At 43.6% G+C, this 12707-nt stretch overlaps 2 protein-coding genes across 6 annotated transcripts in view; both read left to right on the top strand.

Moving 5' to 3' along the window:
• Positions 1-12707, top strand: part of KALRN (kalirin RhoGEF kinase) — a 653746-nt gene that overhangs the window by 309434 nt on the left and 331605 nt on the right. The window lies entirely within an intron of this gene.
• Positions 7153-8749, top strand: LOC130829752 (mitotic spindle assembly checkpoint protein MAD2A). Its single transcript, XM_057696220.1, has one exon. It carries the CDS (start codon positions 7279-7281, stop codon positions 7894-7896), a length of 618 nt encoding a protein of 205 aa, XP_057552203.1. The 5' UTR covers positions 7153-7278; the 3' UTR covers positions 7897-8749.

Raw genomic sequence — 12707 nt, 5'->3', positions numbered from 1 at the left:
TTGATATCTAGTCTCATGGCGTTGTGGTCTGAGAAGATGCTTGATATGATTTCAATTTTCTTGAATTTGCTGAGGTTTGATTTGTGACCCAAGATGTGATCTATCCTGGAAAATGTTCCGTGTGCACTTGAGAAGAAAGTGTAGTCTGTCGTTTTTGGATGGAATGTCCTATAAATATCAATGAAGTCGAGATGGTCTAATGTGTCATTTAAAGCTTGTGTGTCTTTATTTATTTTCTGTTTGGATGATCTGTCCATTGATGTAAGTGGGGTGTTCAAGTCTCCCACTATAATTGTGTTACTGTCGATGTCCCCTTTTATAGCTGTTAGCATTTGCCTTATGTATTGAGGTGCTCCTATATTGGGGGCATAGATATTTACCATTGTGATATGTTCTTCTTGGATGGATCCCTTGATCATTATGTAGTGCCCTTCCTTGTCTCTTTTAATAGTCTTTACTTTCAAGTCTAATTTGTCTGATATGAGTATTGCTACTCCAGCTTTCTTTTGACTTCCATTTGCATGGAATATCTTTTTCCATCCCTTCACTTTCAGTCTATATGTATCCCTTGGTCTGAAGTGGGTTTCTTGTAGGCAGCATATAGAAGGGTCTTGTTTTTGTATCCATTCAGCCAGTCTGTGTCTTTTGGTTGGAGCATTTAATCCATTTACATTTAAAGTGATTATTGACATGTGTATTCCAATTACCATTTTCTTAATTGTTTTGGGTTTGTATTTGTAGGTGTTTTCCTTTTCTTGTGTTTCCTACTTAGAGAAGTTCCTTTAGCACTTGTTGTAAGGCTGGTTTGGTGGTGCTGAATTCTCTTAACTTTTGCTTGTCTGGAAAGCTTTTGATTTCTCCCTCAAATCTGAATGAGATTCTTGCTGGGTAAAGTATTCTTGGCTGTAGGTTTCTCTCTTTCAGGACTTTCAGTATATCCTGCCATTCCCTTCTGGCCTGCAGAGTTTCTGTAGAAAGGTCAGCTGTTATCCTGATGGGTTTTCCCTTATATGTTGTTTGTTGCTTTTCTCTTGCTGCTTTTAATATTTTTTCTTTGTGTTGAATTGTCGTTAGTTTGATTAATATGTGTCTTGGTGTATTTCTCCTTGGGTTTATTCTGTATGGGACTCTCTGTGCTTCTTGGACTTGGTTCATTATTTCCTTTCCCATGTTGGGGAAGTTTTCCACTAGAACCTCTTCAAATATTTTCACAGACCCTTTCTTGTTTTCTTCTTCTTCTGGGATGCCTATAATTCGAATGTTGGTACGTTTAAGGTTATCACTGAGGTCTCTGAGGCTGTCTTCTAGTCTTTTTATTTTTTTATCTTTTTCCTGCTCTGTGGCGTTTATTTCTTCCATTCTATCTTCCAACTCACTTATTCGTTCTTCTGCCTCAGTCATTCTGCTGGTTAGAGCATCTAGAGTATTTTTAATTTCAGTTATTTTGTTATCCATTGCTGTTTGTTTTTCTGAGTTCTTATGAACTGTTTCTTGTACTTTCTCTAATTTGTTATCGAGATTTTGTATCATTTTTACTATCATTACTCTAAATTCTTTTTCAGGCATTTTTCCTATTTCCTCCTCATTTATTTGGTCTTGTGGGTTTTTTTCCTGCTCCTTTGCCTGCATGGTGTTTCTTTGTTTCCTCATGGTTGTCCAAGCTTTTGGGGTTGCTTGTCCTGGTGATAGAGGTGTTTATAGAAGACTGTCCAAGCCTCAGACTAATGTCCAAGTATTGGATTAGATGAATATTCAGTCTTGGGTTTTTTTTTTTTTGCGTTATTCTGTGACCAGCAGAGGTTCCTTTATTGTTCGTCTGTAAGCCTCGGTGTGTGGGGAGGGAGAGGGTGCAATAGTGGCTCCTTCTCCTGGGAGGGAGTGAGCAGTGGCGCACTGTTGCTTCAGTCAGGCTTGGAGGTGCCTGTTGCAGAGGGCGCTGGTGGCTCAGGCGTACACAGAAAGTCTTAGAGTTGGGCCTCTCTCGGGGTTTTTTCTTTTTGATGCTGTTTTTTTTTTTTTTTTTCTCTCGGCAGCCTCCCTGCTGCTGGCGTTGCAAGGAGTTTTAATCTAGCCCCGCCCGAGCGCCTGAGGGTGCTTGTTATCCCTGAGCGCCTTATGTGGCCCCGCAGGGCGTCTCTCCGCTGCCTGTTGCAGAGGCGCAGAAAGGGAGAGAGAGGCTATGCGCGCGGCTCCTCCCCCCCCGCCTGGGAGCCTGCAGCCTCCAGCCGCCATCATGGCCGGGCAGCTCTCAGGGATCGGCACTCCTCTCCGCGGACCTCCTCCCTCCTGTCCTCTCGGTCCGTCACCCTACCGGCAACAATGTTTCTCCCCCTGAACCAGCTCTCCGGTTCCCACGCTCCCGCTCCTGGACCCTCCGTTCAGCCGCGGATCGATGTCTCGGTCCGGGAACGCTGAGCTGCGCTGCGGACCCTCCGTATGTTTCTCACTCCCTCCCGTCTGCCACAGCTCCGCCGCTTCACCCTCTTTGAGCCCTCGTAGATGCCTCCCTACCGGCTATGTCAGGTTCTCCGCAGCCCTTTCCGGTGTCCGAGGCCGTCTGCTGGTGTTCAGCTGGTTCTCTGTGGGAATGACTGTGTCCTTCCGTGCATTCCCAATGCATCTGTGGAGAGGGATGCACTCCACGTCTCTCTACTTCGCCGCCATCTTTTTTCCTCTAACTTAAATTCTTGCTAAAGAAAGAACAGACACATTTTTGAGAGCTTACGTGCCTATTATGTATTTTATCTCCCACCGACCCTGAACGATAGACGGTACCAGCCTTCTTTTTTAGAAGATGACACTAAGGCTCAGGAAGTCCTCCAGTGCCCGTGTCATCCAGCTTGTCAGGGGTCCTGTGGGGATTTCAACCCAGGTCTGACTCCAGACTCATGTTCTCACCCCAACCTCATGCTGTTCCTCCTTATTGAGGTGTAGGAATTAGGTGTAAAATCACTGCGTGTTTCCTCATGGAAAATACAGGACAAAAAGCAAGAATGGGGTGGGGAGGCTTCCCCTGTCACCGCCATTACTTTTCCCTGGTCCTGCCAGTGAGTAATCTCTTGATATAATCCACTTCTCCCTGCCTCTGCTTGCTGATAAGACGGTGTCTTTATGAGAGTTGTACCTGCCAAATGACTCCTGCTTTCAGGAGGAGTGTTTTAGGAGGATGCGGGCCACAGAGGGAACACCTCAGAGAGGGGCCATGAGATCGCCTCACCATTGCCCTGTAGATAGGCCTCTAGAGATGGGTCTCGTAGCCTGGAAATGAATCCCGTCTTGTTGCCTCATCCCCATTCTGGGGAAGGGCGTGGACAGTGGAGCTGCCTAGCATCCTAGAATTGGCCGTCCACACAGGGAAGCCACCTCCGACCATGGCCAAGGCAGGTGGATGTGCAGTACCCATCTGCCTCAGGCCTGCTTTGTCCTGTGCAGTGTGACCATCACACGCAGATGGTGAGAAAGGGGGCGACCCAGGCAGGAAAGTGCCCTCTCTTTCTTGCTTTTGTCCTCAGCTAGGTAAGGGCCTCTGGGAGGAGAGAAGTGAATTTAATCAGGAGTTGGATAATTCTTGAGTTAGTCAGAGATCAGTGACACACAGTGAAAGCCTTAGAAACCTGTTCCTGGTTGTTGTGGGCTGCGGGTTGTGAGATGTGGTCAGGAAGGGCATCACACCTGGTGAGGTCGGGGGCTGGGGGCCACTGGTCAGCAGCACGACAGAGGGTCATGAGTCAGGGAAGGAACCTCTTTCAGTTTTGTGATTTTATGATTCTTTGACCCGAAGCTGATCTGACAAGGGAATTCTGAGCTCCCATTCTCTGCATTCTGGTTTAAAAAATTGTCTTGAATCAAAGCAGGAAGGGAGCTGTTTCATCTGTCACCACTTCTGGAAATGTGCCCTTCTGCAGGGAAGAGCAGAGAAACGGCTACCCATGGGGAGGGGTCCAGGGGTGGCATAAAGCCCCTGAACGAACTCCTCTCCACTCTGGGGATGGTGGGGGCACCTTTGGTTCTCATCATTGGCTACTCTTCGGGGTATAGACACTTAAGGCAGTCATTAAAATAAATACAAATGATATCTGTGACGAATGAATGTACCAATTCATTGTCTGTCATTAAACTTTAACTTAAATCTTGTGTTGATTAGCTCTTGAACACATTTTAAATTCAGCTAACATTAGAAGGAAATGAATTAAGTATTTATGAGTCCTCCCTTCATCCTGCAGATGGTACTCTTTGAATAGCCTTCGTGGAAGCCAAGGCGCAGGAGGAAAGGGGCCTCAGTCATGACAGCCTGACAGGCAGGTGGTGAGGGACCAGGGCCAGGGGATGCACCAAGGGAGTGTCTCTACAGGTCTTTCTAGTCTAAGCTGCTGAGGTTGTCCATGTTCAAACAGATGAGCTAGGGACCAGTGGGAACCCCTCCTGGTCCAGTTAGATACCTGACTGAGATTGCCGATAAACTCATCAAATGACTCAGGCCATAGAATAAATCAGATTTTTTAAAAAACCCACTTATTACATATATAATATGTAATATATGTATACACACACACCCCGTGCGTGTGTGTGTGTGTTGCATGTTAGGTGTCATTGAGTATAAACACGCATAGGGATGGAGTTGCTGCCCATGAGAGCATAGCTGTCGGGGGATAGATGCATCCGTCTCTGCCCAGGAGGTACAGTGGGTGATGGCACTGCCATTTCGTCCTGAGATCTTTGCTGTGACTCAGTAGGGGAGTCCTCTTGTGCCTGTGGTTTAGAGAGCAGCTGTGCCTGCTCTGTTAGTGGTCTGCTTTATGACCTCATTATCTGACATGCCAGACTCTCTGTAAGCTAGTTTAGTCAGAAATTAGCAAGCATTTACATTCAAATATATATTATTTAAAATCTCAAAGCACCAAGTCACATTTAAGCAGCAAAGTATTAGCGTAACATTTTTGAAAGAACAGACCATTCAGAAAAAGATTTAAAGAAATTATAAAAACGTGGGCACAATTAAGTACTTCATTCAGTAATCTCTGGTTAGTTATTTTTCTAGCTGACCTTTGCTTTTTCCTCAAACTTGAATAGAATACATTTAAAAAAAAAACCTTGTTTTGCGTCTTGGGGTCAGAATAGGCAAAAACAGAAGGGAAGCATTTTAAGGGACCTATCAGTGACCTTGCCCATCAAAGATACTCAACGTGTAACCAGCTAACCTTCCAGAATACTGAGAGCAAATAGGATGGGGGAGTCCGCTACAGATGGAAAGGCTGTTCCCACAGAGCTGGACAGCTGCACTCAGTTTCCGTGTCCCATCGAGTCTCTGTGTTGGGCACTGTGGAAAAATGAGAGAGATGTCCAGTTTCTGTCTAGAGGAACTCACAATCTAATGAAAACCATGCAGCCAGCATATTCTAATCCTCTAAGAAATCCCACAATAAGAGAAACAATCTTGACTCTTTTCGGGTTTTCAAGGAGTTCATCTAGTGAAACCGAGATAAACCCTTAGTTCATTTGATGATCCAAAAAATACACCTGCCTAGCTGTAGTGTAGTGACCTTTGGAGTAAGTTCCATCTTTCTTTTCATGCCTGAGATAGTGACCAGTTATAGCAGCTGCAAATGCAATCAGAAGGAAAAGGGGGGAGAATTTAAATAGATACTTTTTCACACTCCAGTTTCTTAGAGATGATGAAACGTTCTTAGGCAGGATAAAAAAAAAAATAGTGAGAAAGAAAGCCAGGAAAATGCTGATAAATTAATGTCATGAAGTGGGCAAGTGGAAGAATGTGAAACGTCAGAGAAATGAAGGACAGTCTTACCCTTTGGATCTCGGCTGGCAGTCTTCCCGTTGGGGTGGACTCAGGACATTCCTTCCATAAAACACTAGGGAGGAGTTACTAGCATGAGCTGATGGGAGGGGTCTTGTGACCACTGTCAGGAAGAAGAAAGATGCTTCACATGGTGGATAATTCCCAAGCAAGGGTTTTGAAGGTCACATTGTATACACTTGATGTGGGAAATTGAGAAGGGGTCGGAGCCAATATCCAAGATGTTGTAGAAAGCCTGCCAAGAACTTCTTATCAAGACTTTGAATTGTCCCCCCACGTTTGCTGCTTCCTGTGTGAAACAAACGGCAAACTCAGAAGAAACTGGGACTGTATTCCTAATGACTTTAAAGTTCTGGGTAGCACACTGAAAGATTTGGAAGCACAGGTGGTGTTTCTGTCTCTTGTTGCATATGGTGGCAGTGACTATGGAAAAGAAGGGAGGCTGAGAAACAAATGGCTGCTTGTGTAGATGATGTTTTAAAAAGTCTTCTGGACTGTATCTTACGGAGCCAGGATGATGGACTTCGGCAAGGGGCAGAGTGCATCTTGTAAAGATTGGGAAGGATGTGCTTTGGCAGAAAACCTTGTTGATCTGTCTAGAAGGATTTAAGTGAATTTTGAAGTGGAAGAAGAAAATTACCCCAGTAAAGACAAAACCAGACATGTGAGGCCCACAGGTGACACAGAAAGAAGCACCTTCTGAAGGAAATGCCCTTAGGTCAAATTAGGTTTTAAAAAAACAAAGATACAGATTGCAAACAATATTTATAGGCTTATCTGTATATCAACAAAAGGCATATGTAACAAGTAAGGTACTTGAACTTTAACACAAGAATATAAATATCATAAATATTCCTGAGACTTTAGGGTTTTGAGCTAGTAAGTAAAACATGGCAGTCGAAGATGACTGTATGTTTAAAGGTCTCGTTTAGTAGGAGGGGTGAGGATATATCAGAAAGGTTCTCATCTATATGAGAACTAGAAACCTGAGGGTAGTAAATAATATGGAGAAAAAGCAGAGATTAAAGGAGAGCAAGCCAAAAGCCATGGTTGTGACTGGAGTGGTCCACAGTCTCCTCCATCAGATAGAGGGTATGGGAAATTCTGACATGATTTCAATTCTGGCTCAAGGAAAACTCTGGTGGTTATGAGAGCCCTCATATTTCCTGGCACCTGCTGTAAATTCTGTGACACCATAGATAAAACATCAATAAGTTGATGAGAGCTAAGGGTTCTATTATGTAGAGAACGGATCATTGTAGAAAAGCTCAGAAGAGTATAGGTTATGTCTAGACTCTTGAGAACCTTGACCTTTAGATTAAAGGGTTTAGGCCGCGCCTGCGCGAAGGGCCCGACGGCGTCCTGCGTCGTTACTTTTGAAACGAGTGGCGGGGAACTGCTCTGCAAGCCCCTGGTGTTGCTGTCTGCCGGGTGGAAGCCGCGTGCGTTCATCCGTGGGCCTGGCCATGGCGCTGCAGCTCTCCCGGGAGCAAGGCATCACCCTGCGCGGGAGCGCCGAAATCGTGGCCGAGTTCTTCTCATTTGGCATCAACAGCATTTTATATCAGCGTGGCATATATCCTTCCGAAACCTTTACTAGAGTGCAGAAATATGGACTCACCTTGCTTGTAACTACTGATCCTGAGCTCATAAAATACTTAAATAGTGTGGTGGAACAACTAAAAGAATGGTTATACAAGTGTTCAGTTCAGAAATTGGTGGTAGTCATCTCAAATATTGAAAGTGGGGAGGTCCTTGAAAGATGGCAGTTTGATATTGAGTGTGACAAGACTGCAAAAGATGACAGTGCACCCAGAGAAAAGTCTCAGAAAGCTATCCAAGATGAAATCCGTTCAGTGATCAGACAGATCACAGCTACAGTGACATTTCTGCCACTGTTGGAAGTTTCTTGTTCATTTGATCTCCTGATTTATACAGACAAAGATTTGGTTGTACCTGAAAAATGGGAAGAGTCGGGACCACAGTTCATTACCAATTCTGAGGAAGTTCGTCTTCGTTCATTTACTACTACAATTCACAAAGTAAATAGCATGGTAGCCTACAAAATTCCTGTCAACGACTGAGGATGAGATAAAGACAGTATAATGTACTTGTATTCTCAAATGTGGTTTTCCTGAAACCAAATCAACTGTAGTTGATATGTTTTATTTCATTGGTTAATTTTTAGATGGGGAAAACTTAACATTATGCTTTACTGAATCTGTGCATAATCGTTCCATTCCTTGGTACCTGTTTCACTTTCCATAGGGTTGACATAAGTTATTGCACACTGTTCCAAAGGGAACTAGCAGATTACATCAGCATTGTAATGTCAGTTCCTTTGACGATGGTAACTGTAGATGGAAAAACTTTTGCGATACAGTTAAATGTCTTTCTAAATCAGACCTTTTGGTCAAGCACCTTGACTCAGAGTATACAGAAATATCTAAATATAAAATAGAGCAAAAGAAATATGACTATTGAGAACATGTGTTTAGATCTTGAAAGGAACTAATGATAGTCCATAAGTAATGAAATATTGATCCTATTAGGTCCCTTTGCCATTTATTTGTATAGTTTCCATATTGAAAAGTTTTCCAATTATTTGATTTTAATTTATATAACTCGAATCTATGAAGCCATGGATAGTCCTGCTAGTCAAATTCCTGTGATACTGAACTTTTCAGAATGTCTTTTTATGTTTTATAAAATCAAGCTTTAAAGGACAATGATGAAATAAAGTTAAATGTGTATGTTCTAAATTTGTCTTAAAATATTCTTATATTGGTGTGGTGTTGATACAGTTAAATAGTTATAATGGATTCAGTGCAGCATATTATTTCTTGTGCCTACTATGGTTAGCCTAAGAATTCAAAGTTGAGTAAGTCTTGAGGTACTTTCACTTTAATGGACAAGCTTTTATTGTACCCCCTTCATCTCAACAGTACATTTAAAATAAATGTTCTTTTTATGAAATGAAAAAAAAAAAAAAAAAAAAAAAAAAAAAGGGTTTAGACACTGCTTTTAGAACAAAGGAGAATATTAAAGACTTTTGAGTGATGATGCAAATTAAAATATAATCTCTAAGCCAGAGAAATAAGGATTTCTTAATACGCTGTTTAGATCACATACGGAATATTGTGCCTAATTCTAGAAAGTATATTTTCGCAAGGATATTGACAAACTATGTTGTGATTGTTGGAAGGCTGCCAAGACAGTGAAGTTGAAGTAGCTGGATATGTTCAATTCCGAGTAATTTTTTTTGTTGGAAGGCGGGGGGTGGTGGTGTGTTTGATAGTTGAAAGCTTCCTATAGAGGAGATAGGGTGGAAGGTATTAGTGAAGCTAATTTTAGCTTAATTCACATATTATTTCCAACCCACAGTTGCTTTTTTGTGAGCTGTCCGAAACCAGAATGAAATATCTTGTGATGTGGTGTGCTTCTTATCATGGGAGGTTTTCCAGTAGAGGTGACCCTTTTTTCCTTAGGATATAGACATCCTCAAGTTTTTCCCATCTTAAAAACAAACAAACAAATAAATAAAAGGGAACCAAGACTACCTTTTCTGGACTCTACTTTCCCCTGTTTCTCCTTCCCTTGAAAGTCCAAGTTCTTGAGAGAATAGTTTATATTTTCATCTGCACTTCCTTACCTCCTAGATGCCCTTTGACCTTTGCCATCGGGCTTCTGTCTTCTCTAGCCAGCAGAGGTTGATCTTACCAAAGTCTCCACCTGAACGTTTCTTTTTGTTTGTTAAAACCAGAGGACCCTTTTCAGATATTAATTGGTCTTCCTGAAGCATTTGACCCTGTCAACCACTTCCTCCTTTTAAAATTCCCTGGTCCTCAGCCTTCCATGACACCTGGCTCTCTTGGTTTCCAGTGCTTGACTGGTCCTTCTTAGACCCTTCTTTTTCCCCAGGATTTGTTCCCCAGACCTTCTCTTCTCACTTTGCACTCAACCTGCATGACTTTATACTCTTTCCCACCCTCAGCTGCCCCCCTACTTTGATGACTCCCAAATCCGTGTCTCACTGTTGATCTCACTCCTGTGCTTCCCGTTTGAAAAGCCACTGGCTTTCTGGACACGTCCACTTTGATTTTTTAGAGCGTTCTCAAACCCACTGTGTCCAAAATTCATAGATCATCTCCTACCCCTTCCACGTGTGCCCTTCCCACTGCATTCCCCGCGCTGGTGAGGAGCACCAACCACCCCGCTGCTCGAGCCGGAAACTTGGGAGTCATTTTTGACTCTCACCCCTCAGGAGCCCTTTGAAAAGTCCTACTGATTCTGTGTCTTTAATATGTCCCTTTCCTTCCATCTTCATTGCTGCTGCCCTGGAGCAGAGTCTCATTATCTCTTGCTTGGATCATTGCAATTTACTGCTGTTTTCCCTGACTCGAGTTATGTCTCCTTAAATCCATGCCCACATTGCTACCAGAGTGGTTTTCCTAAAATGCACATCTCATCATACTGCTCCATTTGTTATGGAACTCACAGGTGTCCTCCCGTTGGAATAAAGGTCAAACTCTTGATGTTATAAACCTTTTATGACCTGGCTGCTGACTTCTCTGGTTTTACCTTTTATCCCTCCTGTGCTCCCTCTGTCCCACTCTGTACTCCTATGTCCCAGCGTTTACCTGAACACGTCGTGCTCCCAAGTTTCAGTGCTGTCTCCTCTCTAATTCTTCCCAGCTCTTTAACTTTGATTACCCCGACCAGCTTCCATTCACCTTTGAACACTCATCTCAAGTATCACCTCTTCAGGAAGCCTTCAGTGGCCTCCGTGGCTTGGATTGAATACCCCTTGTCTAAGGCATCCACTTTTTCTGGTCACATCCCTATCATGGCAGTTATCACACAGTGTCATAATCAATTTTATGATGGCCTCACTCCCCAGCTGTGATTTTCCTTAGGGCAGAAATTTTATCTTATTAGCCTTTTTGTCCGAATACCTAGCATGGTGAACCTAACTTGCAATTGGTACTTAAAAAATAAAGGAATGAATGGTATAGAGTGGATTCCTTTGTTGGTTGGATATCAGGCCAGGTGATGTCAAAGGTCCTTTCCAACTCTAAGGATAGTAAATAGAAGAGAGATGGATTAGATGAATCTTCATAAAAACGCAGGTGCCAGAAACACATAACCTGGGACCTAACTGTGAGCTGTCCTGATAGAACTAGCAGGATTGCACTGAGCTGGAGTTAGTACGACAGCCCCAGCCCAGAATCTGGCACTTGGGAAGAAGCATCTCTGGAGTCAAATTTTGAGTGAGTTCTTTGGACAATTCCATATTTTTTAACTGAAAAAAGCCTAAAAATTATTTCAGATGAGATTATTTCCTGTGAATTAGTTTCATAGGAAACCAGTTTTGACCAGGGGGCATGGTAATCCTTACTCGGCCCATTTCCCCAGCTTCACTACATTTCCATGATTTTCAGACTGGGATACTTGTCACACACGGACTGCTAGGGAGGCTTTAACCTTCTCCCTCTATTAGCTGAAATGTGACGAAGTTCTTTTTCCCTTTCAAAAATTCTCCCTTGTTAGAGATGAATAAGATTGGCCCTTTTCAAGGGGATCTTAAAGGCAACAACAAAAGAAAAAGGAAATTAGGCAAAAGAAGTGTCCCGATTTCATGTTCAGTGTATTGATTTGCGTCCAAGACAACTCTAGTCGTACTCTTTATCCAGTCCGTCATGTGCACCAACAGACATGTTTTCCTCCTCCCTGTTGAGGAGATCCTAATAACAGCAGTTGTGATAACAGCAGCACCTACTGAGTCCTTTCCATGCGCCAGACACTGTTCTCTTCACTCTCATAGCAGCCTGTGGGTTAGGTGTCGACATTCCCATTTATGGATAAGGAGTCTGAGGCGAAGAGGTGACATAACAGCTGAAGCTGGCAGAGCTAGTAAGGGGTGGAACTGGGATTCAGACCCCGGTAGTCTGGCTCCAGAGCCCGGGCTCTCAACTCCTTTGCCATAGAGTCTCTTGATTCATAATAGCTTCGGATGTCTCTGGATCAGACCTGGCGGGGTCCTCAGTTCCACCCTGGAACCAGTTCCTCGTCCTCTTTCTATGTGTGGATCTGGGTAACCCCTCAGACAGCCACGTGTTAGCACTGAGACTGCAGGACTGCTGAGTGACACTCTTTCCCGCCTTGTGTCTAATCATTCCCTTGGACTCCAGGGTCACCTTCATGATCCTCTATGACCTCTTCTTAACGTAAAAGTTCTGTGTGACCCCAGGGCTCTGGGAATCCTATGACTGCCTTTCACCTTCCTCTGTCTGAAACATGTACCCACGATTGGTGACAGCTTGCTCTGCTCTCTGCTGGTGCTTGGCCCATATAACAATTAACTTGGCCAGCATCTGGCCTGAGTCTTCATTTCCATTTTCTAGCACAAAGTGGACTACACTTGGCCCAGTCCAGGATATTATTTTGTCTCTTTCTTTTACCTTTTGCTAAGGTCAGGCTATCATTAACGAAATCTCCTTGTTTCCAGAACACATCCTCCTTGATAGCTCCACAAGCCTATTTGAGACATCTCTCTCAGTTCTAATTTCCCTCTATTTGCACATATAATATAGTGAAGAAAAGTGTAGCATGGTCAGTCTATTCTTTCCTTTCGTTGGCCTTGTGTCCAGTGACAATTTCCCTGAGGCTGTGTCCCCTCTAAAATGGAGGTAGTGACACCATCCCCAGAGAGTGATGTGGGGTTAGAAATAACACACAATGTGCCTAATAGAGAGTTTGGTCCACGGGAGGTGCCTGGTGAATGGTGGCCTCTGTGGCAGCAGTGGTGACCGTGGTAGTGGTGGCAAGGGGATACCTCTAGGCCTCACCCCCTCCCAGGATAGGCTATCAAGTACCATGCTGTCATCTGTCAAGA

The sequence above is a fragment of the Hippopotamus amphibius genome, chromosome 10 (assembly GCF_030028045.1).
Source record: "Hippopotamus amphibius kiboko isolate mHipAmp2 chromosome 10, mHipAmp2.hap2, whole genome shotgun sequence".
In the NCBI taxonomy this organism is placed as follows: domain Eukaryota; kingdom Metazoa; phylum Chordata; class Mammalia; order Artiodactyla; family Hippopotamidae; genus Hippopotamus; species Hippopotamus amphibius.
Note: the sequence above shows the minus strand (reverse complement) of the source record. Positions and strands in the feature narration are given on the sequence as shown.

Bases quoted from the DNA above. Each gene is read 5' to 3' on its own strand.
- LOC130829752 (XM_057696220.1), top strand. From the start codon at position 7,279: ATGGCGCTGCAGCTCTCCCGGGAGCAAGGCATCACCCTGCGCGGGAGC.